This window comes from Oncorhynchus tshawytscha, linkage group LG03 (assembly GCF_018296145.1).
Source record: "Oncorhynchus tshawytscha isolate Ot180627B linkage group LG03, Otsh_v2.0, whole genome shotgun sequence".
Classification (NCBI taxonomy): Eukaryota; Metazoa; Chordata; class Actinopteri; order Salmoniformes; family Salmonidae; genus Oncorhynchus; species Oncorhynchus tshawytscha.
Window position 1 is genome coordinate 62,978,290 of NC_056431.1, and position 24,421 is coordinate 63,002,710.

The following is a 24,421-nucleotide window of genomic DNA, read 5'->3' on the forward strand; positions in this document are numbered from 1 at the left end:
AACCACCAGGCTGGGGAGACCTTCAGGAGGCTTGGTGTTAGGAGGCACCTGAAGGACCGGGCTGTGGGGAGCACTGGAGCTCTGGTGCGCAACCTTGGCACCACTTCCCCAGGCTGGACAACTACTCTAGCCCGGACCCTCCAGAGTGCAGGCACAGGTTGAACCGGGCTGTGGGTAAGCACGGGAGATCTAGTGCTTACTACACGCACCTCTCCCTTAGGCTTCACTCCCACATTTGCCCGGCACGAGCGGAGCGCAGGCAGAGGACGCACTGCACCCTCCCAGCGCCCCGGAGACACAGCACGAAGAGCCGGCGCAGGATAACCTGGACCAAAACTGCGTACCGGCGACCAGACCCGCTGAGCAGGCACCATACGCCCTGGCTCAATGCCCACACTCGCATGGCACTTTCGGGGGGCTGCCCTATAGCGCACCGGGGCACGCACTGGCGACACCGTGCGCTTAACCGCATAACACGGTGCCTGACCAGTAATGCGCTGCTTATAATAAGCACGAGGAGTGAGCTCAGGTCTGCTACCTGGCTTAGTACCACACCTCGTCTGCCCCCCCCAAAAAATTTTTTGGGGCTGCCTCTCGTACCTGTCGCACTGCCGTGCTGCCTCCTCATATCGCCGCCGCTCAGCTTTCGCTGCCTCCAGCTCTGCTTTCGGATGGCGATGTTTCCCAGCCTGTGCCCAGGGTCCCTCTCCGTTCAATATCTCCTCCCATGTCCAGGAGTCCTGTGATGCTGGCCGCTGTTGTTGCTGCTGCTGTCGTCGCTGCTGTTTACCACGCCGCTTGGTCCGAGTTGGGTGGGTGTTTCTGTCAAGGATTTCCTCCTCTTCTTCCGAATAAGAGAGGCGAAACGGATCAGAGGACCAATATGCGGCGTGGTAAGTGTCCATGGTTCTTTTAATATGTAAATGTACACATGAACACTACAAAACAATAAACATGGAACGTGTGAAACCCTAAACAGTCCTATCTGGTGCAAAGACAGAGACAGGAACAAACACCCACAAACACACAGTGAAACCCAGGCTACCTAAGTATGATTCTCAATCAGAGACAACTAATGACACCTGCCTCTGATTGAGAACCATACTAGGCCGAAACATAGAAATACCCAAATTATAGAAAAACAAACAGACTGCCCACCCAACTCACGCCCTGACCATACTAAATAAATACAAAACAAAGGAAATAAAGGTCAGAACGTGACAATTATGGGTTATTATGTGTAGATGAGTGTGGAAAAATATTTTTTATCCATTTGAAATTCAGGCTGCAACACATCAAAATATGGAATAAGTCAAGGGGTATGAATACTTTCTGAAAGCACTGTACATACATACTGTACATTCATACTGTACAGGAGAGTTGTTGTTCCCGCTGAAGCAGCAAAGCCCCTCAACCACGGCAAGGCGGAGTCCACGAGAGGGGAACAAAAATCTGAAACGAGGACCAGCACTGGGTGAAGATGCGATGTAGTCGAGGTTTCCAATGTTCTAGAAGATATTGTTCATTAAATGGTTGGAGAATGTGCTTATTGTGTTTAATGAGCTTATTGTGAGAATGTGCTTTACTTTTGTATAATTAAAAAAAAACATTTGACCCCTTTTTCTCCACAATTCCGTGGTATCCAATTGGTAGTTACAGTCTTATCTCATCGCTGCAACTCCCGTACGGACTCGGGAGAGGCAAAGGCCAAGAGCCATGCATCCTCTGAAACACGACAAAACCAATCCACACTGCTTCTTGACACAATGCCTGCTTTACCCGGAAGCCAGCCACACCAATGTGTCAGAGGAAACACTGTACACCTGGCGACCGTGTCAGCGTGCATGCTCCCAGCCCACCACAGGAGTCATTCTAGCGCGATGGGAGAAGGACATCCCTGCCAGCCAAACCCTCCCCTAACCCGGCCAATTGTGCGCCATCCCATGGGTCTCCCGGTCGCGACAGAGCCTGTACTCGAACCAGGATCTCTAGTGCCTTAGACCACTGCGCCACTCGGGATAATGTGCCTATTCTTTGCAGATGGTTAGAACATTGGAGAATGAGATTTTTCTGGCATTCACTTAAAACCTGTCCGCGATTTCTTCGAGCTAACACAATAAATATACTTAATGAACAGACAATCTATCAAACATGAAAAACATTTGGAATAATACAAATTAAAAATAAAATGTTTCCAAAAAACAAATAAGGTATATTGTTCCATACATCATGATACTTCTTCCTCTTCCTCAGGCTCCTTCCTGGTTTGGACAGTTGCAGTCAATGAGTCATCTTCACCTTCCTCAACCTTGTCATGTCTCCTCGTCTTGGAAGATACCGATACAGTCTGGAATCAAACAGACATTATTACAGTATCATTACATAGAAACCAGCGGCTAATGAGAAACCTAATTCGTAGTTTAGTCACAAAACAATGGAGGACAGTGAAATTACATATGTAGCAACTTAATTTGATCACCCAGTTGAGGGAACTGGAAAACTTCACTGCAATGTAGGACATTTAACACTTGTAGTGTATTTGAGGTTTAAAAAATCTTCAAAAGTCTGCAGTTTCCACTTTGAAATTCCAGATTAGATTTCCCTCATGAAAAATGTATCAACCCTTACAAAAATGTCTATGAATTATAATTTTCATAATAATTCACATTTCCTGTTATTGAACGATTATTTTCCTGCTGTAGCAAACTGACTCAAATTAAGATCCTACATCTGTAACTACTCACTACTCACAGCATACCTGTTCTGATGCCTTGGCCACGAATGAACTCCTGGAAAATATAGTCCAGGAAAATAAAATATATTAACTTGAGCAAAATCAATATATGATCATCTAATGCAAATGCATTCTTTTCACAATGCAAAATCAGTTCATGATATTACAGTAGTTGATATTACCAAGGAAACTGTCCGTATTTGCACCGGTACCATATGAGTGCAGCCGCAGCAACAATCAGACAGAGAATGACAACGAGTAGAACCCAACAGGCAGCAGAGGTCTCTGTGAGGAGAGGAGATACAGTTAATATAAGAAACAGTCTGTATTTATAATTACATGTAATCATGTTGCCCAAGCAACCATCATGGCTCCAATGCAAAAACTTTCCTGCAGAAAACAAAGAGATAATACCAGGTTATAAGACACGTACATATACAGTAAGAGATATGTGTGTATTATGACCATCTTAGTAATGGTTATACAGTACCTTTCTGTAGAAAGGGGAATGAGGCCATACATCTGATATTAACACATGCAGTGAAAGATAAGTGAACATCTGGCTCAACTTTGTTATCCATGCTACAACACATTTCTCAACCTCATATGTGTGTTTTTTATGTATGCAAGGAATGCCAATATTCTTGCCAGGCAAAATTCACTATGGGACAATAAAGTATTCAATATATCAATCAATCAATCAATCAATCAGAAACAACTATAAGCATCTTATAAAACAGCATAAGCAACTAGTTAACTAGTTGCTTATGACCAGCATGAATAGTGTGTGTGTGTCTCACTCTCTCAGGTGCTTCTCACCAGAGGATATGTGTACATTGAGGGAGCCAGTGGCTCGTCCGTAGGGGTTGGAGGCCTGACAGACATAGAGACCATTCAGTTCAGAGCTGAGACTGAGGAGGTGCAGTTTGTCTCCCTCAGCTCTCACTGAAGACCCAGGCCATGGCTGGACCACTCTGGGAGAGAGAGAGAGAGAGAGAGAAGAGGAGAAGGGCTTTGTGTGAGTGTGTGTGAGATAGGCAAAGGCACCATTTGACTACCAGCATAATATATGAACATACTGAAGCTTCAAGCTAATCTGTTTCATATGTTTAAACAAGTGTACCTAACATTTACATTTAAACTGTTTTGAACTAGTTTACATAGGAGTCAGTACCTGCTCCAGGTGTAGTTGGGGTGTGGGTTGCTGTCTGCTACACAAAGGAAGACTGTGGCTTTAGAGGCCTCACTAAGGGTAATGTTCACTGACTGAGGTGGATCTGAGAGAGAGAGAAATGGTTACAGATACTGCAGATATAGAATGTAAATAGACCTACACACTCATACCAAGACAGACCCATAACAATGACACTACAGACTCTGAGCAGTGGGCAGGGAAGAAACTTTAATGCAAGGATGAGGCAACACTAAGAATTTTGTTTGTGAACCTGGTCTTCCTTCATTTCATGTTGATAGATGACTTAAAGTAGAGCAGTACAAAGAAAGCGGGTTAAGGTCAATAAAACTTGTGTGCCTCAGTGTAGGATAGTGGTAGTGTAGGACAGTGGTAGTAGAATATATTTACAGTGGATGTTTATGCTGTAGTTGTAGGTCTTCTCTGTTACCAGGGCAGACTGGTTGACCACACACTGGACCTGCTGCTGATTGGCTGCCTTGGTTGGTACCCCGAGCAGGTGGCTGAGTACTGTGGTGGTGCCATTGGTGTGCTGGGTGGAGTTGGTCACCGTCCTCAACAAACTGCCGAATTTACCTGTCTTCCATGTCACTTCTGCCTGTGGCTTGGCACCAGCAGCCACGCAGGTTGACAAGACAACCTCATTCTCCCCAATGACAGGAGCAACATCAACTGTCACACTCACTACTGGAGGAACTATGACCAGAACACAAACCAACAGAGAACAGAAAACATGAACAAGTCACTAATTATAAAATGTGGAACTATCCATGAAAAAAATACCAAACACACACGCACAGCCCGTCATGTGAAACTTATTCAAATGCTCATGTCACATGACCAACACACTTTAAATGAACCCTTTCATGTTCTCTATCTGGCCAATTGCAATATACATCATTAGTATCTATACATTTACTGTATTGTAGGTTTGGTCAAATCCAGTTATCAGGTTTTAGCTCACCCTGATGACAGTTACCTGCACCTGAGGTATTAAGTTTCACACACCACTAAAGCTGTTACTCATTTTCAGCAGTTCCACTGAAAAGCAATCACTGCCCAGTGATTATGCCGTTAAGGGATGCTGTATATAGTGGTGTATATATTCCAACATCTTTTCCACCATTAGGTAAACTATTAATGCCCTTGCTCTCCTGGTTACAGCTTGAGTAAGAGGATACACTCTTAGGAAAAAGGCACTAAATGCAACAATATAGTGTTTTTTGGTTTGTCCCCATATGGGAACCCTTCTTGGTGCTAGGTAGAACCCTTGGAAGAGGATTACAACCCTCTATGTAGACTGCTTCCATAGAAGGCTGCTTTCATGTACTGTCACATACACCAGATGTGCAGTGAAATTTGTTTTTTATAGGGTCAGCCCACTAGAAATTAGGGTTAAGTGTCTTGCTCAAGCGCACATCAACAGATTTTTCACTTTGTTGGCTCAGGTATTCAAACCAGCTAACTTTTCGGTTACTGGCCCAATGCTCTAACCGCTAGGCTACCTGCCGCCCATGAACCCTTATATCTTTGAAGGAATCCTTCTAGAACCCTCTATGAACGGTTCCACCAACCTTATTAGCCTTTAAAATTAAACTCTTTATGCCAATGCATTACATACAGTATATATCATAAAGCCTTTCTTTGAGTGCCTAGTTAAACCCTAAAAAGGAAACTCATGCTTTACAGGCCACATCAGGCCTGCAAGTCACATTATGCTGGCTTGGAAAGTAATGTGTAATTGCTATTGGAGTCCAGCCACTGAGGATGTAAAACAATTGCAACTTTTAATCACCCGCAACTTGCATTCAGAATGACTGCCAGGGTAGACTGATAAATAAGACTACCTAAATCATCTGAACTGGAATAACTTTCTCAGTAATGGGTGCAATAAATCCAACTTGTAACAGATTGGATTAGTTTTGAAAAATACATGTTATTTATCTTAGTGTAGCATAATATTAATATACTAATCACTGGACTTGCAAAAACACAGATATTGAAATAAATAAAAAATCTACCTCCAATAGAGCACGCTGAGAAATATAATGATGGGCGTGGTTGAGTGTTTTACTCTACACCAGAAATAATATATAAACAGTGCCTTCAGAAAGTGTTAACAAATAGAAATATATTTCCTGAGCTTTCTTAAATCTTCCAGATATATTCTTTGACTGTCTTTTTTACCATTAGTGAATGTGTTTCTATGGGCTATAGTAGTAAAGGCACAGATTGTATGTACAAATATTGCCATATACTGTACGTACAGTTTAAAACATGTTTTGAAATTCATCAGATTACTGGAACTCCTGATGTTAAAGTTTAAAAAACATTATAATAATAATAATACAATGAAAGTCTTATAAAAATTCAGTAGGGTTCCATGTCCTTTCTTGCCTTCCAAAGAGTCCTTATTGCCTTCCAAGGAATCATTAAAGAACCCTTTCTTCCAAAAACTGTTAAGATAAGGTTAAATGTAGAATCCTATCCCTCTGGAAAGAACTCCTTTGGAACTATTATTTCTAAGTGTAGGGAAGATGGATTTTCCATGGCAATTTAAAACCTGTAGATGAGGTCTGACTCTTGCTTCATTTGAATAATGAACCTACCTCTTTAGAATGAAATGGCTGCCATTTTTGTATTTATTTACGTAAAAAGTATACTCGGCAATATCAGACTTTATATGGGCAAATAAAATTTGAAGAATAGAAAGGAAAGTTTTACATCTTCCTAAGTCTGAGGGTTGCTTTAACCTTCCATACTTGGAATTGTATCAGCACGCAAGACAAGGCTTTTACTTGCGACATATAAATGCACTAAAGAGGAACAATGGGTTGGCTACATATTGAAGATGCACATGTTCATCAACAGAATCTTTTCACGGGTCTATGTGCAAAGGCTAAAGCTAAGAACATTAACAACTTCATAGTTAAGAATATGAAAAAAATGAAACATTTTACAAGACCCAATATCACTCCCTAAAAACACAAACTTATGGAACAATGCTGGATACTGTAAGGGTTTTCCTCCTCCTCTTCATCTGAGGAGGAGATGCGAAAAGGATCGGAGGACCAATGCACAGCGTGGGAAGTGTCCATGGTTGTTTATTTAAGAAAACATAAACTGAACACTATGAATACAAAAATAATAAATGTGAAACGAACGAAAACCGAAACAGTACCGTGTGGTGAAAAACACAGACACGGAAACAATCACCCACAAAACAACAGTGAAACCCAGGCTACCTAAGTATGAATCTCAATCAGAGACAACTAACGACACCTGCCTCTGATTGAGAACCATACTAGGCCGAACACAGAAAACCAACCTAGAAGCACAAAACATAGAATGCCCATCCAACTCACGTCCTGACCAACCAAAACAAACAAATAATACCAAGAACTAGGGTCAGAACGTGACAGTACCCCCCCAAGGTGCGGACTCCGGCCGCAAAACCTGAACCAATAGTCCGCCTCTGTGGCCTCCTAGGAACGGCGACCCTTTCCGCCGACCCTGACCTGGGAACCCTAATAAATAGGCCCACAGGACTGAGGGACATCTCTGGACTAAACAAATTCCTCCGGACTGAGGGGTAGCTCAGGACGGCTCTGGACAGGCGGGAGGCTCTGGCGGCTCTGGACAGGCGGGAGGCTCTGGCGGCTCTGGACAGGCGGGAGGCTCTGGCGGCTCTGGACAGGCGGGAGGCTCTGGCGGCTCTGGACAGGCGGGAGGCTCTGGCGGCTCTGGACAGGCGGGAGGCTCTGGCGGCTCTGGACAGGCGGGAGGCTCTGGCGGCTCTGGACAGGCGGGAGGCTCTGGCGGCTCTGGACAGGCGGGAGACTCTGGCGGCTCTGGACAGGCGGGAGCTCTGGCGGCTCTGGACAGGCGGGAGACTCTGGCGGCTCTGGACAGGCGGGAGACTCTGGCGGCTCTGGACAGGCGGGAGACTCTGGCGGCTCTGGACAGGCGGGAGACTCTGGCGGCTCTGGACAGGCGGGAGACTCTGGCGGCTCTGGACAGGCGGGAGACTCTGGCGGCTCTGGACAGGCGGGAGACTCTGGCGGCTCTGGACAGGCGGGAGACTCTGGCGGCTCTGGACAGGCGGGAGACTCTGGCGGCTCTGGACAGGCGGGAGACTCTGGCGGCTCTGGACAGGCGGGAGACTCTGGCGGCTCTGGACAGGCGGGAGACTCTGGCGGCTCTGGACAGGCGGGAGACTCTGGCGGCTCTGGACAGGCGGGAGACTCTGGCGGCTCTGGACAGGCGGGAGACTCTGGCGGCTCTGGACAGGCGGGAGACTCTGGCGGCTCTGGACAGGCGGGAGACTCTGGCGGCTCTGGACAGGCGGGAGAATCTGGCGGCTCTGGACAGGCGGGAGACTCTGGCGGCTCTGGACAGGCGGGAGACTCTGGCGGCCCTGGAGAGAAGGAAGCCTCTAGCAGCGCTGGACTGACTGGCGGGAGCACCTGTAGGAATGAGACGGACAGGCGGGAGACTCTGGCAGCTCTGGACAGGTGGAAGCCTCTGACGGCGCTGGACAGGCGGGAGACCCTAAGCGGCTCTGGACAGACGGGAGATCCTAGCGGCTCTGGACAGGCGGGAGACTCTAGCGGCCCTGGACAGGCGGGAGACTAGCGGCCCTGGACAGGCGGGAGCTAGCGGCCCTGGACAGGCGGGAGACTCTAGCGGCCCTGGACAGGCGGGAGACTCTAGCGGCTCTGGAGAGAAGGAAGGCTCTGGCGGCGCTGGACAGGCAGGAGGCTCTAGCGGCGCTGGACAGGCGGGAGGCTCTGGCGGTTCTGGACAGGCGGGAGCACCTGTAGGAATGAGACGGAGACACAGCCTTGTGCGGGGGGCTGCCACCAGAGGGCTGGTGCGTGGAGGTGGTACTGGATAGACCGGACCGTGCAGGTGCACTGGAGCTCTTGAGCACCGAGCCTGCCCAACCTTACCTGGCTCGATGCCCACTCTAGCCCGGCCGATACGAGGAGCTGGAATGTACCGCACCGGGCTATGCACAGGGTCCTTTTCCATCCAACTCGTCCTCCCATGTCCATGAGTCTTGTGATGCTGCTGCTTCTCCTGCTGCACTTTGGGGCGGCTATATTCCCCTGGCTTTGCCCAGGGTCCTCTCCCGTCTAGGATTTCCTCCCACGTCCAGGAGTCTTGTGTCTTCGGCCGCTGTTGCTGCTGCCCGTTACCACGCCGCTTGGTCCTTGGTTGGTGGGTGATTCTGTAAGGGTTTTCGTCCTCCGATTCGTCTGAGGAGGAGAAGCGAGAAGGATCGGAGGACCAATGCGCAGCGTGGGAAGTGTCCATGGTTGTTTATTTAAGAAAACATAAACTGAACACTATGAATACAAAAATAATAAACGAACGAAAAACGAAAACCGAAACAGTACTGTGTGGTGAAAAACACAGACACGGAAACAATCACCCACAAAATAACAGTGAAACCCAGGCTACCTAAGTATGATTCTCAATCAGAGACAACTAACGACACCTGCCTCTGATTGAGAACCATACTAGGCCGAACACAGAAAACCAACCTAGAAACACAAAATATAGAATGCCCACCCAACTCACGTCCTGACCAACCAAAACAAACAAATAACACAAGAACTAGGGTCAGAACGTGAGATACCTTTTCAGAAACACAATCTTATGGAACAATCCTTGGGTAGCTTTTCAGAATTCAGCGATAAATAGCCCCACATGGAAAACTAAAGGCATAGAAACCATAAATGACTTGGTAATAGGAAATACATTCATTTCCATGGCCGCTTTAAAAAGCCATTTTGGGTTGACCAATGTCGATTTTTAAAAATAAATGCAACTTAAAAGTTCTATTTCACAACATTTCAATTAGAAATCTTTTGGACATCAGAGCTATTTTGAGGGAATCAATCCTATGAGTCAGAAAAGGATGTTCATATGATTGGTAAGCTTTACAAAACCTTGCAGAGAGCCTTTTCAACAGACAATATAAACTTTTGGAAGATTTAAAATAACTGATATTGGCACAAGATGGAGGGAAGGTTGGAACATAACTAACGAGATTACAGTTAACAAAAATGTACGCTTAATCCAGTATAAATTATTTTTGGAATTTAAATACAGGTCACAACGGCAGTCATGTCTGAAGTGCAAAAATACTCATGACTCAATAGTTCATGCTTTCTGGGAATGTTACAAAATTAAAAAGTAATGGGCAGAGTTGGAAAGATGCAGAGGTACTGCAATGTAAAGATACTATTAATTTGTCCGTCTGTATATTTCAAGACATGAAATATGAGGGTGCAATGAGATATCCGATGGGTTAGGACAATACTCTTCTCATCAATAATCTTTAAAAAAAAAACAACATACACACAAAAGCTGGAAATAAGACAATCCTCTGTTTCTTACAAAATGGAAAGTTCAAATGCTTTATTAATTTAAAAAAATTTGAAAGAGCGTGGGCGACGGAGAAACAAAATCGTGCTGTTTGAAGCCATGTGGCAGAAGGTGTTACGTGTGCTGAAAATAGGGGTGGAGGCTAGGGGGTCTGGCGGGTGTGCTGTAGATGTTTGTATGTATGATGTAGTTGTTTGTATGTGTTGTATTGTTGATAAAAGATCAAATAAAATCTTGTAAAAAAAAAAAAAAAATGTACCAACCATCTTTTTAGCTGTCGAGTGTTGGTTATCACACACAGTCTTTCTGGACTTCAAAAGTAGAAACAGTGATGCAAAGAGTGAAGGAATAGTTCTTACCTAGCACAGTCAGAGGTATCTCTGTATTGTATGTTCCACTGGGGAAAACACTGAAGATACATTTGAAGGTGCCTTCATCAAGCAGTCTGACAGCAGTTATTCTAATAGATCCAAGGTTTTCTGATGGGTTCCCAATAAACTGGACTCTACCTGTCAATCCATTCGGTGAAATAAATGTAGTAACCCCATTGGGATTAATCAGCATAAAATTATGGTTCTGTGTTTCTTCCAAAGTACTTTTCTGCCATGTTATCTGTTCAAGCTCCTCGTCTGTCTCTATCAGTCTACAGGATAAGTCCACATCCTCCCCCAGTAACACAGTCCTCCATCCCCCAATCACACGTGTACCTGTAGAGAAAACACAAGCCTAAAAAAACATTCCAAAAGAGACCTGTAGAATAGATGCTTATGAACTCTAATAAACAGAGATGATAACTAAACACACAGACAAGACCATTATTAGTATTTAGCTGTGCTATGAACTATGAAATCCTATTGATGCTGAAATGTGGCTATTGCAACAACAAATGTGCCAATTGCTCAATCTTTGACCCTAACCCCATTTGGACAGCCATAGTCAGAGGAGATGGCTAAAGCACATACTGATCTGGGTCCAGTCTAGGCTGAAAATACTTAGTGAATATGTTATTAGAATAATAAGCCAAAAGCCCTGACTCTATTCTTACACTTAATCAAGAGTAAGATATTCAAGACATTCCTAGATACTTGAGCATGGTCAGCATGTCTCAAAACATACTGAGTTAAAAACATCGTAAACATGCTGAGGTAAAAACTGGAAACATAATGATTTAAAAACATAGTAAACATACTGAGCTAATGTGTGTGCCTTAACGTACCCTAAAAGTACCAGGCCTGCAATTGAATGGTGGGGTTTTGTGGTTGTTATTGTCCTTGCATTGTGTCAACATGAAAAGAGAATTAAAAACATGCACTCAAAAATATGGCATTTTATGACATCAATCGGAAACCTACTTTCTGTATCCCTCTGGACGATGAGTAGAATCACACAGCACAGCGTCCGTAACATGCTTTGTTCTTCTCATTGCTAGGGTCACTACGTAAAATGTAATAATAGCATTACATTACATTTTGAGATTGGCGTTTTGTAATGAGGACCTATTAATTGTTTTATGTACGACAGTTATGTAGGCTAAGCTACATCGAATGTTAAAGTATGTTGAATACAATGCTAATTATTCGAGCAATGGTCTGCAATCATTACTCCTTGATGGAGACTATTCACGTCTTGCAAAGTAGCCTACACCTTATTACAAAAATCAACAAACAGTCCTACATTGGTCAGTAATAATGGAAGTAAACAGATGCAACAGTAAATGTAATAGGCCACAAACCTTTGTTGAAAGTAAGTTATTCTGCTGAAGCAGCTGACACCGTTTGTGCTGTCGGAAAACGCTCTGGTAGGAAAACGCTTATTCGCTTCGAATCGACTGCGTCATTGCATCACTGCTGCATCACATTTTGCGCAGCTAGGCAACTATACCGATGCAAGTACCTTTTGCAAATGGTCGCATGTAGTTGTGCACATGGAGGAGAGAATCATTTTCGCAGTATCCTCTAAACCGTGTCTTTTTGGCACAACTGCTGACAGCTACATAAACACAAAAATGCTGGTTAGGGGCAAGTGTCCACGATAGTAGGATTGCCAGGTCAGTTTAGTAGTGATGTTGTGCTAGATGTGGCTAGTTAGCGTTAGCTAGCTAGCTAACATAGCCAATGAGGTGTGTGTGTGAAATAAATAGTCAAATAAATGATGCTAGTTACTACCCCTGATACCTTTACCAAATAATCATGTTTGAAAGAGTGTGAGTGTGTATGCTAGATAAATAGTAATAGAAATGGTAGATACTACTGTACCCCTGATAATTTGGTGAGATAACCGTGTGTGTGTCTATGTGTACAGTAGGTGACATGTCCATGATAGCTATCTAATAACTATAGTTAGGCTAGGTAATGGTTTGGCTTATCATGTTCATGTCTATGTAGAAGAAGACTGTAGGAGGAAGTGGAGAGGACTCGGGGACAGGTATCAGAGAGAGAGAAGGGCAGAGAAAGACAAGATGTCTGGGTCAGCAGCTTCAGGCCAGCAGCCTTGGCGCGCGCTTCTGACACATTCTTTTCTGGATCCATTTATTGTGCCTATGGCAACGAGTGGCAATTTTACAGCCAGACCCTCTCCACAAGTGTTGTCGCCACCGGTGCATCAAGACCCTCAACGTCGCCTACAAATGCAACCATCATCCACCAAGAGACCCTCTACAACATCATCCACGAGTATGACCACCACCGGTGCATCAAGACCCTCAACGTCACCTACAAATGCAACCATCACCTCCACCGGAGGACCCTCTACAACATCATCCACGAGTATGACCACTAGTGCATCAAGACGTCACCTACAAACAACCATCATCCAACATCATCCACGTATGACCACCACCAGTGCAGCCATGGAAGATGATGAAATGGAGGAAGAATATCTAGATCTAAGACCACCTGAGATTAATATGAACCTCACGGAAGTGACCGCTGAGGACCTCGTTGAACAGGATGTGGCCGTGGAGAGAAACAGAGAGTGAAACGAAGAGGAACAACGTCACACCAGGCGTCATCGGAGGTACCAGCCTCCAGATCCACTCAACTAATTTCAGCAGAGACTCTCCTCCAAGCCGTTGAGAGGGATGCAGCCCAACCTGATGCCCACAGGAAGGAGGATGAAGAGACCCTCTTTGCCATGAGCCTGGTGCCAACACTGAAGAGGCTGCCTCAGCAAAGAAAAGCAGCAGTCAAGGTTAAAATGCTTTTCGAAGCCGAGTTCAATGGTACGTTTTTTTTCTCTCCACATCACAGGTAGTGTCATAAGTGTGTGACAGTGAAGTAGGTCATTTTTACAGTATAGTCATGTAGGTTAATTGGTATTTCAGATCAAACTATTAATATGAGGTAAATGTATAGCTTTTGTTTCTGGGTTAGAAAATATCCTGAAACAGTTTGCTGTCGAAATATCTGCCTGTCATATTCTTCTTTTGATCTGAAATACAAGTTCCATGAGTAAACAGCAAGTATTACCAACTTTACCACACTGTTCCTATATTTATGCCACTAACTACACTATGCAAGCAGTATTTAGTTAACATAAATCTCACCTTTTATGGTGTCATATTATGTTAAGCTTGTATGTGTTGTTTTTCTCTTCCCTTTCAGAAATGGAGTCCGTTTAGCCGACCAGCTCACAGGAAGGACAGGAAGAGGAGAGGAGTTGTCTGGTTGTTGTTTTTACCTCCCTCGTTGTACCTTTCTTTTCACACACGCCAGTTCTGTTTAAATTCAGTCAATTCATAAAGTCATTTGTTTATAAAGACTTAGGATAGCATTCATTAGTGTTACATACATTTCTGAATTGAAACTCATACAGTTTTCACAGATGCTCTTGGTCTCTTACGAGACTAAAGGTCCATATATTTATTTTATTTAAAACCACGGTGTTGAAACTTTTAGTGAAGTTATGTTCCATCGACTGGTCTGTGACGTCCAGGGGCCATTTGTTTGTTTAGCTGTGTTATGGCTACATATTATTCCCTTTTTCTCAGAGACTGAGACATACACACACCTCTTCGTACCTCAGATCTCCAGTGCCCTGCCCTCTCTCTCTTTATGGCCATGTCTGAAGTTCCCCTACTACGTCTAGGCTTTATGAGTAGTCCCTGTATCGGTCTGCAGTTGTGCCAAAAATACATGCTCTTGTTGTTCTCTTACAGATTACAGGCTACACATTTATTTAAAAATAATAATAATTTGCACACACCTCTTTCAATAGTGTTATTTTTTTAAACATTTTTACAACACGCATACCTGTCATGTTCTTTCCTGTACTTGAATACTTATTCAATTATAATGTTTTCATAGTCAGTTGTTTATTAATTTCTAACTTAGACTTAATCTGCTTATTTCTTCCCTACACCTTTGCAGATCTAAGACAAGATGAAAGTAAAAACACATTCTCTTCCTAATTTGTTTTTTTCCCACCTGTATTTTGTCAGGCCAGTGAACATGGTGGTAAACTGTACTATTTGTATGGACCCTAGGTTACCTAGGTTACCCTTTCCCTTTGTTATCATACTAACTGTATGTCGTATAACCTTAATTAGTGCTCCTGCTCACCTGATGTACCATGCCAGGTGTGTATAATACTGACGTTAGTGGGAGAGGGAAGGGGTTAAGGTGTGGTCTTTACTCACAAATTTCACTTAAATATAGCTTCCAAATGAAGAGAGACAATCATACATAAAGTAATCTGGGGGAAAATGCAATTTTATGGACAAAGGTGGATGGTTCTTAAAATAACCTTTGTGGGACTTCACCAGCTGGCGATGAGAAGTAGGTGGTCAGCTTCTCCCTCACCTGGAGTGCCTGTCTGGGGGCGTTGTTGGTACCTGCCCTGGTGACATCAGGAAGGTGACCATCTCCATCCGGAGCGGCTCCTGGAATGACCTCCGCAGGTAGTTATAGAGAACACATGTGGCCTTCACGCAGGCATCGACATTTGAGGGTCTGAGACCAAGTACTCTCTGATACATTCTCCATCGGGCTGCCAGAATCCCAAAGGCACATTGCCCTAGACAGTCGTTTGTTAAAGATCCTTACAGGCTTTGGCAATGGCAGCTGGCGTCCAGCGTAGGGCCTCATGAGGTTGGGTCTTAAAGAGAAGGCCTCATCGCCGACGAAGACATAGGGAACAGGTCCCAGGTCTTCAGCCCCAGGGAGTGATGCAGGTAGTGGAATATCCAGGGTGCCATCCTGAAGTGCCTGGCCAGAGGCAGAGTCCCGGAGGGTCCCGCCATCACTTCCCTTGCCGTAAGCACCAACATCGACAACACGGAAACAGTAGATGGCATCTACTACAGCCAAGAGTACAACTGAATATGTACCCTTGTAGTTGTAGAACTGTGAACCTGAGCATGGTGGAGCCTGAATTACTATATGTTTCCCGGCAATGGAGCCAAGACAGGTGGGGAAATTCCACCTCTCCAGGACCTCGGCAGCGATGGCCCTCCAGTCTTCCTCCTTGGGGACAGGCATGTATTCACCAACCAGACAGTCCCAAATGGCTTGTGCCACAGAGGGGACAATGCCTGCCACCGTGGACCGTCCAACTCGGAAGCTGAATCCTATGGTCCTGTAGGAGTCCCCTGTCGCCAAGAATCTAAAATATAATTCAAAATAATGATCAATATTGTGTATAACTTGAATTCCACCCACATATTATATCTACTCATATAGCTACCTCATTACTGTTTATTATGCTTTACTAATAATATTGTAATACTCATCAACCATCATTAACAATGACTTGAAACAGTACAATACAGTCTATGACTATATCAATAAACTGTTGTCTAGGCCAACTCTACTCTTAGAAAGAATGGTACTATCTACTTAAAAGGGTTCTCTGGCTATCCCCATAGGAGATCCCTTTTAGGTTCCAGGTACTACCCCTTTTGGTTCCGAGTAGATCCCTATTGGGTTCCATGTATTATGTATTATACCTGGAACCAAAAATGGTTATCTTATGGGGAAAGCAGAAGGACACTTTTGGAACCTTTTTCTCTAAGAGTGTATGTGAGTCCAATAAGAATGTAATGAATGACTGTAACTGTCTTGAACAACAATGGGTCCTGGAGAAGACTAGCCTACCTTTATCAGGGCAGAAGGCACCTTTCTTTTCATTTGGTAACATTACATAATTGAAAAAGGATTATAAACCAACTTTGGGAAAAGTTATAGTCCCAATGAACATTCTGTAAAAGTACATCTGATGTCAAATAGGGACTATTAACTAGAGCCCTTTAGCTAGCTAGGTTGCACATAAAACACTGTCAAATATCAATCAATTATGGTATCAAAGGCTTTAAAAATGTACTAGAATGTAGCTCACCGGAGACAAATCGCCAGGCGTTCAACTGGGCTAATGGACTCCCGGTAGTTGGTATCCATCCGGGCGATCCTGGCTCCAACCATCTGGAGCAGGTGATCGAACTGGCTTCGGTCCAGACGAAAGTAATTTCGTAATTCCTCTCAAAACAGTCGAAGCTCTTGAATTAGACAGTGGAACTCCCCTGCCTGCTTTCGGGACCCACACAGACCTACACTCTCGGCGGGGCTGATCCCGGCCCAACAGTGCGATCAAGACCACCCTCCTCAACGTTGGTCTCATTGTTGAAAGAGCCTACTCTGCTATCTTGACTATTTATTATTGCATTTCGCTCGAAAACTGCATTTTGGAGTGAAATTATATTATAGGCTCTCACAATTCATTTGTGGATGTCATCGAATAAATAATATACTTGGTAAATAAATTAATAATAAATGTGAAGAAATTATGCTTTATGTAATCGCACATTTTACTGAATATGTGTGCAAAAAAATTATAATCTACATTCATAATTTGCTACTTTCTGTCAAATCCACGCATACAATTTGATGCATGTTCGATAAATCGAATGTATGTCCCACACAGAACGCACTGCAACTGCCTCTGCAACGCAATGCTGCCATTCAAATGCAGCGTTCCATTGGAAATGAATGTACTTCTGGTGTAACGAAACGCCAAAACACAGTCGGTGTGTTCAAAGCGTAAAGGTGTCCAACCGAAAAGGTCGTTATTCTTCAATGAGGTTTAACATCGGTTGGCATCGAATAAATGTTGCATTACCGCCTCCTACTAGACTGGATAATAACTCCTTTATACTTTGCTTAAAAAAATTGACACAAATAAATAGACAAATTCCCTACCATCTAACCCTACACTCACTTAAATCAAAAATAAAAACACCAACCTACTCCACTATTTAAATATATTTAGTCCTACCTCAGGCCAACAGCCTGAAAGCATGGGACGCCACCACTTAACAAATCAAATTGTATGTCACATGAGCTGAATACAACAGGTGTAGACCTTACAGTGAAATGCTTACTTACAAGCCCTTAACCAACAATGCAGTTTTACGAAAAACAAGTCAAAATTAAGAAAGTATTTTGTAAAATATATTTTAAAGAAGAAAATGTGTAAAATAACAAATAATTAAAGAGCAACAATAAAATAACAGTAGAGAGGCTATATACAGGTGTAACAGTTCTCCTCGTCCTCTGAGGAAGAGTAGTCAAGATTGGACCAGTGCGCAGCGTGGTATGTGTCCATGTTAATATTGAATAAATCAACTGAACACTGAATAACAAAACAACAAAGAGAGTGAATGAAACAGTCCTGAAAGGTGCAAACACACAAAACAGAAAACAACTACCCACAAATCAAGTGGGAAAAACAGGCTACCTAAGTATGGTTCTCAATCAGAGACAACGATTGACAGCTGCCTCTGATTGAGAACCATACCAGGCCAAACACATAGAAAACCAAAACTAGAACAACACATAGAATGCCCACCCCAACTCACGCCCTGACCAACCTAAACAAGAAACATAACAAAGGAACTAAGGTCAGGACGTGACAACAGGGGAAACGGGCACAGAGTCAATGTGCAGGGGCACAGGTTAGTCGAGGTAATTTAGGTAATATGTACATGTAGATAGAGGTAAAGTGACTATGCCGTGCGGTAGCAGAGAGAAAAGTCTATGACTGGGTGGCTTAAGTCGTTGCCAATTTTAGGACCTCCCTCTGACACCGCCTGGTATAGAGGTCCTTGATGGCAGGAAGCTTGGCCCCAGTGATGTACTGGTTCATACTCACTACCCTCTGTTGTGCCTTGCGGTCGAAGGCCGAGCAGTTGCAATACCAGGCAGTGAAGCAACAAGTCAGGATGCTCTCGATGGTGCAGCTGTAGAACATTTTGAGGATATGAGGACCCATGCCAAATAAGTGTTGTCGTGCCCTCTTCATGACTGTCTTGGTGTGTTTGGACAATGATAGTTTGTTGGTAAAGAGGACACCAAGGAACTTGAAGCTCTCAACCTGCTCCACTACAGACCCGTCGATGAGAATGGGGGCGTGCTTGGTCCTCCTTCCCTGTATTCCACAATCATCTACTTTGTCCTGATCACGTTGAGGGAGAGGCTGTTATCCTGGCACCACACTACCAGTTCTCTGACCTCCCTATTGGCTGTCTCATCATTGTCGGTAATCAGGCCTACCACTGTTGTGTCGTCTGCAAACTTAATGATGGTGTTGGAGTCGTGCTTGGCCATGCACTCATGGGTGAGGAGGGAGTACAGGAGGGGACTGAGCACACACCCCTGAAGGGCCCAGTGTTGAAAATCAGGGTAGCAGATATATTGTTGTTATCTACCCTTTCCACCTGGGGGCGGCACGTCAGGAAGTCCAGGATCCAGTTGCAGAGTGAGGTGTTTAGTCCCAGTGTTCTTAGCTTAGTGATGAGCTTTGAGGGCACTATGGTGTTTTTTTTTTTTTTTTTTCACCTTTATTTAACCAGGTAGGCTAGTTGAGAACAAGTTCTCATTTGCAACTGCGACCTGGCCAAGATAAAGCATAGCAGTGTGAACAGACAACACAGTTGAACGCTGAGCTGTAGTCAATGAATGGCATTCTCCTGTAGATGTTCTTTTTGTCCAGGTGAGAAAGGGCAGTGTTGAGTGCAATAAAGATTGCATCATCTGTGGATCTTTTGGGGCGATATGCAAATTGAGTGGGTCTAGAGTTGTTCTGGGATAATGGTGTTGATGTGACGCATGACCAGCCTTTCAAGCATTTCATGGCTGCAAATGTGAGTGCTACGGGTCGGTAGTCATTTAGGCAGGTTTCCTTTGTGTTCTTGAAAACAGGGACTTTGGTGGTCTGCTTGTGGCTATATACAGGGGGTACCAGTACAAATCAAATCAAAGTTTATTTGTCACGTGCGCCGAATACAACAGTGAAATGCTTACTTACTGCTTTTTTCCATCTATGTAACATTGCAAAAATCTGAAACTTTCTGTCCAAAAATGATGCAGAAAAATTAATCCATGCTTTTGTTACTTCTAGGTTAGACTACTGCAATGCTCTACTTTCAGGAATGCTCTACCAGGATAAAGCACTAAATAAACTTCAGTTAGTGCTAAATATGACTGCTAGAATCCTGACTAGAACCAAATAATTGGATCATATTACTCCAGTGCTAGCCTCCCTAAACTGGCTTCCTGTTAAGGCAAGGGCTGATTGCAAGGGCTGATTTCAACCTACAAAGCATTACATGGGCTTCCTCCTACCTATCTTTCTGATTTGGTCCTGCCGTACATACCTACACATACGCTACGGTCACAAGACGCAGGCCTCCTAATTGTCCCTAGAATTTCTAAGCAAACAGATGACGGAAGGGCTTACTCCTGTAGAGCTCCATTTTTATGGAATGGTCTGCCTACCCATGTGAGAGACGCAGACTCGGTCTCAACCTTTAAGTCTTTACTGAAGACTCATCTCTTCAGTGGGTCATATGATTGAGTGTAGTCTGGCCCAGGAGTGTGAAGGTGAATGGAAAGGCTCTGGAGCAACAAACCGCCCTTGCTGTCTCTGCCTGGCCGGTTCCCGTCTTTCCACTGGGATTCTCTGCCTCTAACCCTATTACAGGGGCTGAGTCACTGGCTTACTGGTGCTCTTTCATGCCGCCCCTGGGAGGGGGTGCGTCACTTGAGTGGGTTGAGTCACTGACGTGATCTTCCTGTCCCCCTTGGGTTGTGCCGTGGCGGAGATCTTTGTGGGTTATACTCGGCCTTGTCTCAGGATGGTAAGTTGGTGGTTGAAGATATCCCTCTAGTGGTGTGGGGGCTGTGCTTTGGCAAAGTGGGTGGGGTTATATCCTTCCAGTTTGGCCCTGTCCGGGGGTATCATCGGATGAGGCCACAGTGTCTCCTGACCCCTCCTGTCTCAGCCTCCAGTATTTATGCTGCAGTAGTTCATGTGTCGGGGGGCTAGTGTCAGTTTGTCATATCTGGAGAATTTCTCCTGTCTTATCCGGTGTCCTGTGTGAATTTAAGTATGCTCTCTCTAATTCTCTCTTTCTCTCGGAGGACCTGAGCCCTAGGACCATGACTCAGGACTACCTGGCATGATGACTCCTTGCTGTCCCCAGTCCACCTGGCCGTGCTTCTGCTCCAGTTTCAACGGTTCTGCCTGCGGCTATGGAATCCAAGCCTGTTCACCGGACGTGCTACCTGTCCCAGACCTGCTGTTTTCAACTCTCTAGAGACAGCAGGAGTGGTAGAGATACTCTTAATGATCAGCTATGAAAAGCCAACTGACATTTACTCCTGAGGTGCTGACTTGCTGCACCCTCAACAACTACTGTGATTATTATTGTTTGACCATGCTGGTCATAAATTAACATTTGAACATCTTGGCCATGTTCTGTTATAATCTCCACCCGGCACAGCCAGAAGAGGACTGGCCACCCCTCATAGCCTGGTTCCTCTCTAGGTTTATTCCTAGGTTTTGGCCTTTCTAGGGAGTTTTTCCTAGCCACCGTGTTTCTACACTTGCATTGCTTGCTGTTTGGGGTTTTAGGCTGGGTTTCTGTACAGCACTTAGAGATATCAGCTGATGTACGAAGGGCTATATAAATACATTTGATTTGATTTTGATTTACTTACAGGCTCTAACCAATAGTGTAAAAAAGATTTGTGTGTGTGTGGGTGTAGGTAGGTAAGTAAAGAAAATAAAACAACAGTAAAAAGACATTTGAAAATAACAGTAGCAAGGCTGTATACAGACACCGGTTATATAAACAAAGAGTAGCAGCAGCGTAAAAGAGGGGTTGGGGAGCGGCGCACACAATGCAAATAGTCTGGGTAACCATTTGGTTACCTGTTCAGGAGTCTTATGGCTTGGGGGTAAAAACTGGTGAGAAGTATTTTTGTCCTAGACTTGGCACTCCAGTACCGCTTGCCATGCGGTAGTAGAGAGAACAATCAATGACTGGGATGGCTGGAGTCTTTGACAATTTTTAGGGACACAGCCTGGTGTAGAGGTCCTGGATGGCAGGCAGCTTTGCCCCAGTGATGTACTGGGCCGTACGCACTACCCTCTGAAGTGCCTTGCGGTTGGAGGCCGAGCAATTGCCGTACCAAGCTCAATGTTGCAGCTGTAGAACCTTTTGAGGATCTCAGGACCCATGCCAAATATTTTTAGTTTCCCAAGGGGAATAGGCTTTGTCGTGCCCTCTTCACGACTGTCTTGGTGTGTTTGGACCAATCTAGTTTGTTGTTGATGTGGACACCAAGGAATTTGCTCTCAACCTGCTCCACTACGGCCCCGTCGATGAGAATGGGGGCTTGCTCGGTGCTCCTTTTCCTGTAGTCCACAATCATCTCCATAGTCTTGTGTGGAGTAAACAGCTGATGCTCTCATGCATGCTTCCGTGTTGCTTGCCTCGAAGCATAGTTGTCATTTAGCTCATCTGGTAGGTTCGTGTCACTCAGCAGCTCGCGGCTGTGCTTCCCTTTGTAGTCCGTAATAGTTTGCAAGCCCTGCCACATCTGACGAGCATCAGAGCCAGTGTAGTATGATTCAATCTTAGTCCTGTTTTGACGCTTTTTGTGTTTGATTGTTCGTCGGAGGGTATAGTGTTTTTTCTTATAAGCGTCCATGTACACGGCAGCTCTACCCTTTAGCTCAGTGTGGATGTTGCCTGTAATCCATGGCTTCTGGTTGGGGTATGTACGTACGGACATTGCTGGGACCACGTCATCGATGCACTTATTTTGTATTTAACGTTCATTTAGCTAGACAAGTCAGTTAAGAACAAATTCATGTTTACAATGACGGCCTACACCGGCTAAACCCGGACCACGCTGGGAAAATTGTGCGCCACCCTATGGGACTCCCAATCACGACCGGTTATGATACAGCCTTGAACCGAACTAGGTGTCTGTAGTGACTCCTCAAGCACCGAGATGTTGTGCCTTAGACCGCTGCACCACTCTGGTGCCCAGTGATTGATGAAGCCACTGTCGGATGTGGTGTACTCCTCAATGCCATCAGAAGAATCGAGGAACATATTCCAGGCTGTGCTAGCAAAACAGTCCTGTAGCTTAGCGTTTGCGGAATCTGGCCACGTCCTTATTTAGCGAGTCACTGCTTTAGTTTTTGCTTGTAAGCAGGAATCAGGGGGATAGAGTTATGGTCATATTTGCAAAATGGAGGGCGAGCAAGAGATTTGTACATGTCTCTGTGTGTGGAGTAAAGGTGGTCCAGAGTTTTTTTTCTCCTCTGGTTGCACATGTAACATGCTAGTAGGAATGAGGTAAAACGGATTGAAGTTTCCCTGCATTAAAGTCCCCGGCCACTAGGAACGCCGCCTCTGGATGAGCATTTTCCTGTTTGCTTACTGCTCGTTGAGTGTGGTCTTAGTGCCAGCATTGGTTTGTGTTGGTAAATAGACAGCTACGAAAAATATAGATGAAAACTCTCTTGGGAAATAGTGTGGTCTACAGCTTATCATGAGATACTCTGTCTCAGGTAAGCAAAACCTAGAGTGTTCCTTAATATTAAATGTCGTGCACCAGCTGTTATTTACAAATAGACACAGACCGCCACCCCATATCTTACCGGAGGCAGCTGTTCTATGTTGCCAATGGACCGAAAACCAGCCAAATGTATGTTATCCATGTCGTCGTTTAGCTACAACTCGGTGAAACATAAGATATTACAGTTTTTAATGTCGCGTTGTTAGGATAGTCTTGATCGGAGCTCATCCATTTTATTATCCAGTGATTGCACATTGGCTAATAGGACTGATGGTAAAGGCGGTTTACTCAGTTGCCGTCGGATCCTTACAAGGCACCCCAAACTACTTCCCGATATCTCTGTCTCTTCTTCATGCGAATAACAGGGATTTGGGCCTTGTTGGGTGTTTGAAGGAAATCCTTCATGTTCGACTCATTAAAGAAACAATCTTTTCCAGTATGAGTTGAGTCATCGCTGTCCTGATATCTAGAATCTCTTTTCGGTCACAAGAGACGGTGGCAGAAACATTATGTACAAAATAAGTTACGAATAATGCAACAACAAAAAACACACAGCAGCACAATTGGTTAGGAGCCCATAAAACGGCAGCCATCTCCTCTGGCGTCATCACACCCTGTAGTCTCGCACACCCAAATTCCTCTCTGCAGCTGCCACCACAACATAAATTTTATGTGACTTATGTTCCATCTTTGCAGTACAGATGATAACTATTGCTATAAATGAAAAAAATCCAATATTACTGAAACAAATCATCTATCCCTCTGTACTAGTACTGCTATTCACACCACTCTTCTCAGGATCCCTACCCCTTGACCCATCTTCCTCTACTTTTTCACTGCCTCAGCATATGACAACTCTGCTCTTTTGCACACCAATATCTCTACCTGTACATGACCATCTGATCATTTATCACTCCAGTGTTAATCTGCAAAATTGTAGTTATTCGCCTACCTCCTCATGCCTTTGCACACAATGTATATAGACTCCCCTTTTTTTCTACTGTGTTATTGACTTGTTAATTGTTTACTCCATGTTTAACTCTGTTGTCTGTTCACACTGCTATGCTTTATCTTGGCCAGGTCGCAGTTGCAAAATGAGAACTTGTTCTCAACTAGCCTACCTGGTTAAATAAAGGTGAAATAAAATTTAAAAAATTTAAAAAACTTCTGCACTACTCTAACCCTGGAAACTTCAACCTGCCTCTCTTACACTGGACATTTCTGATCCCCAGC

At 44.4% G+C, this 24,421-nt stretch overlaps 2 protein-coding genes and 1 long non-coding RNA gene across 5 annotated transcripts; 1 reads left to right on the forward strand and 2 right to left on the reverse strand.

Moving 5' to 3' along the window:
- Positions 1–1,239: 1,239 nt before the first annotated feature.
- Positions 1,240–12,287, reverse strand: LOC112262758 (poliovirus receptor homolog). Of its 3 annotated transcripts, XM_024438504.2 has the most exons (10): positions 12,055–12,275; positions 11,675–11,756; positions 10,682–11,029; positions 4,317–4,622; positions 3,909–4,011; positions 3,554–3,708; positions 2,917–3,019; positions 2,759–2,789; positions 2,227–2,347; positions 1,240–1,452 (listed from the first exon to the last, which is right to left on the reverse strand). In XM_024438504.2, the coding sequence occupies exons 2-9, from the start codon at positions 11,727–11,729 to the stop codon at positions 2,228–2,230; spliced, it is 1,221 nt and encodes a 406-aa protein (XP_024294272.1). In that variant the 5' UTR covers positions 11,730–11,756; positions 12,055–12,275; the 3' UTR covers positions 1,240–1,452; position 2,227. The 3 variants fall into 3 exon arrangements, with proteins under 3 accessions (XP_024294272.1, XP_042175743.1, XP_024294273.1); XM_042319809.1 differs by lacking the exon at positions 11,675–11,756 and having other exon boundaries at positions 12,055–12,287; XM_024438505.2 differs by lacking the exon at positions 1,240–1,452 and having other exon boundaries at positions 1,920–2,347; positions 12,055–12,276.
- An 871-nt stretch (positions 12,288–13,158) lies between these two features.
- On the forward strand, positions 13,159–14,567 carry LOC112262766. Its single transcript, XR_002955404.2, has 2 exons — positions 13,159–13,542; positions 13,925–14,567. It is a non-coding gene; the product is annotated as an uncharacterized LOC112262766 (long non-coding RNA).
- Positions 14,568–15,025: 458 nt separating this feature from the next.
- Positions 15,026–17,025, reverse strand: LOC112262763 (protein ALP1-like). The gene is made up of 2 exons (XM_024438514.2): positions 16,656–17,025; positions 15,026–15,923 (listed from the first exon to the last, which is right to left on the reverse strand). Exons 1-2 carry the CDS (start codon positions 16,736–16,738, stop codon positions 15,224–15,226), a joined length of 783 nt encoding a protein of 260 aa, XP_024294282.2. The 5' UTR covers positions 16,739–17,025; the 3' UTR covers positions 15,026–15,223.
- Positions 17,026–24,421: the final 7,396 nt, after the last annotated feature.

Bases quoted from the DNA above. Each gene is read 5' to 3' on its own strand.
- LOC112262758 (XM_024438504.2), bottom strand. From the start codon at position 11,729: ATGTTACGGACGCTGTGCTGTGTGATTCTACTCATCGTCCAGAGGGAT. The intron at 11,030-11,674 runs GTAGGTTTCCGA...TTTTCTCTACAG, and splicing joins CGTCCAGAGGGATACAGAAA to GTACACGTGTGATTGGGGGA. The intron at 3,709-3,908 runs GTACTGACTCCT...TCTCTCTCCCAG, and splicing joins CCCAACTACACCTGGAGCAG to AGTGGTCCAGCCATGGCCTG.
- LOC112262763 (XM_024438514.2), bottom strand. From the start codon at position 16,738: ATGGTTGGAGCCAGGATCGCCCGGATGGATACCAACTACCGGGAGTCC. The intron at 15,924-16,655 runs GTGAGCTACATT...ATTATATTTTAG, and splicing joins CGCCTGGCGATTTGTCTCCG to ATTCTTGGCGACAGGGGACT.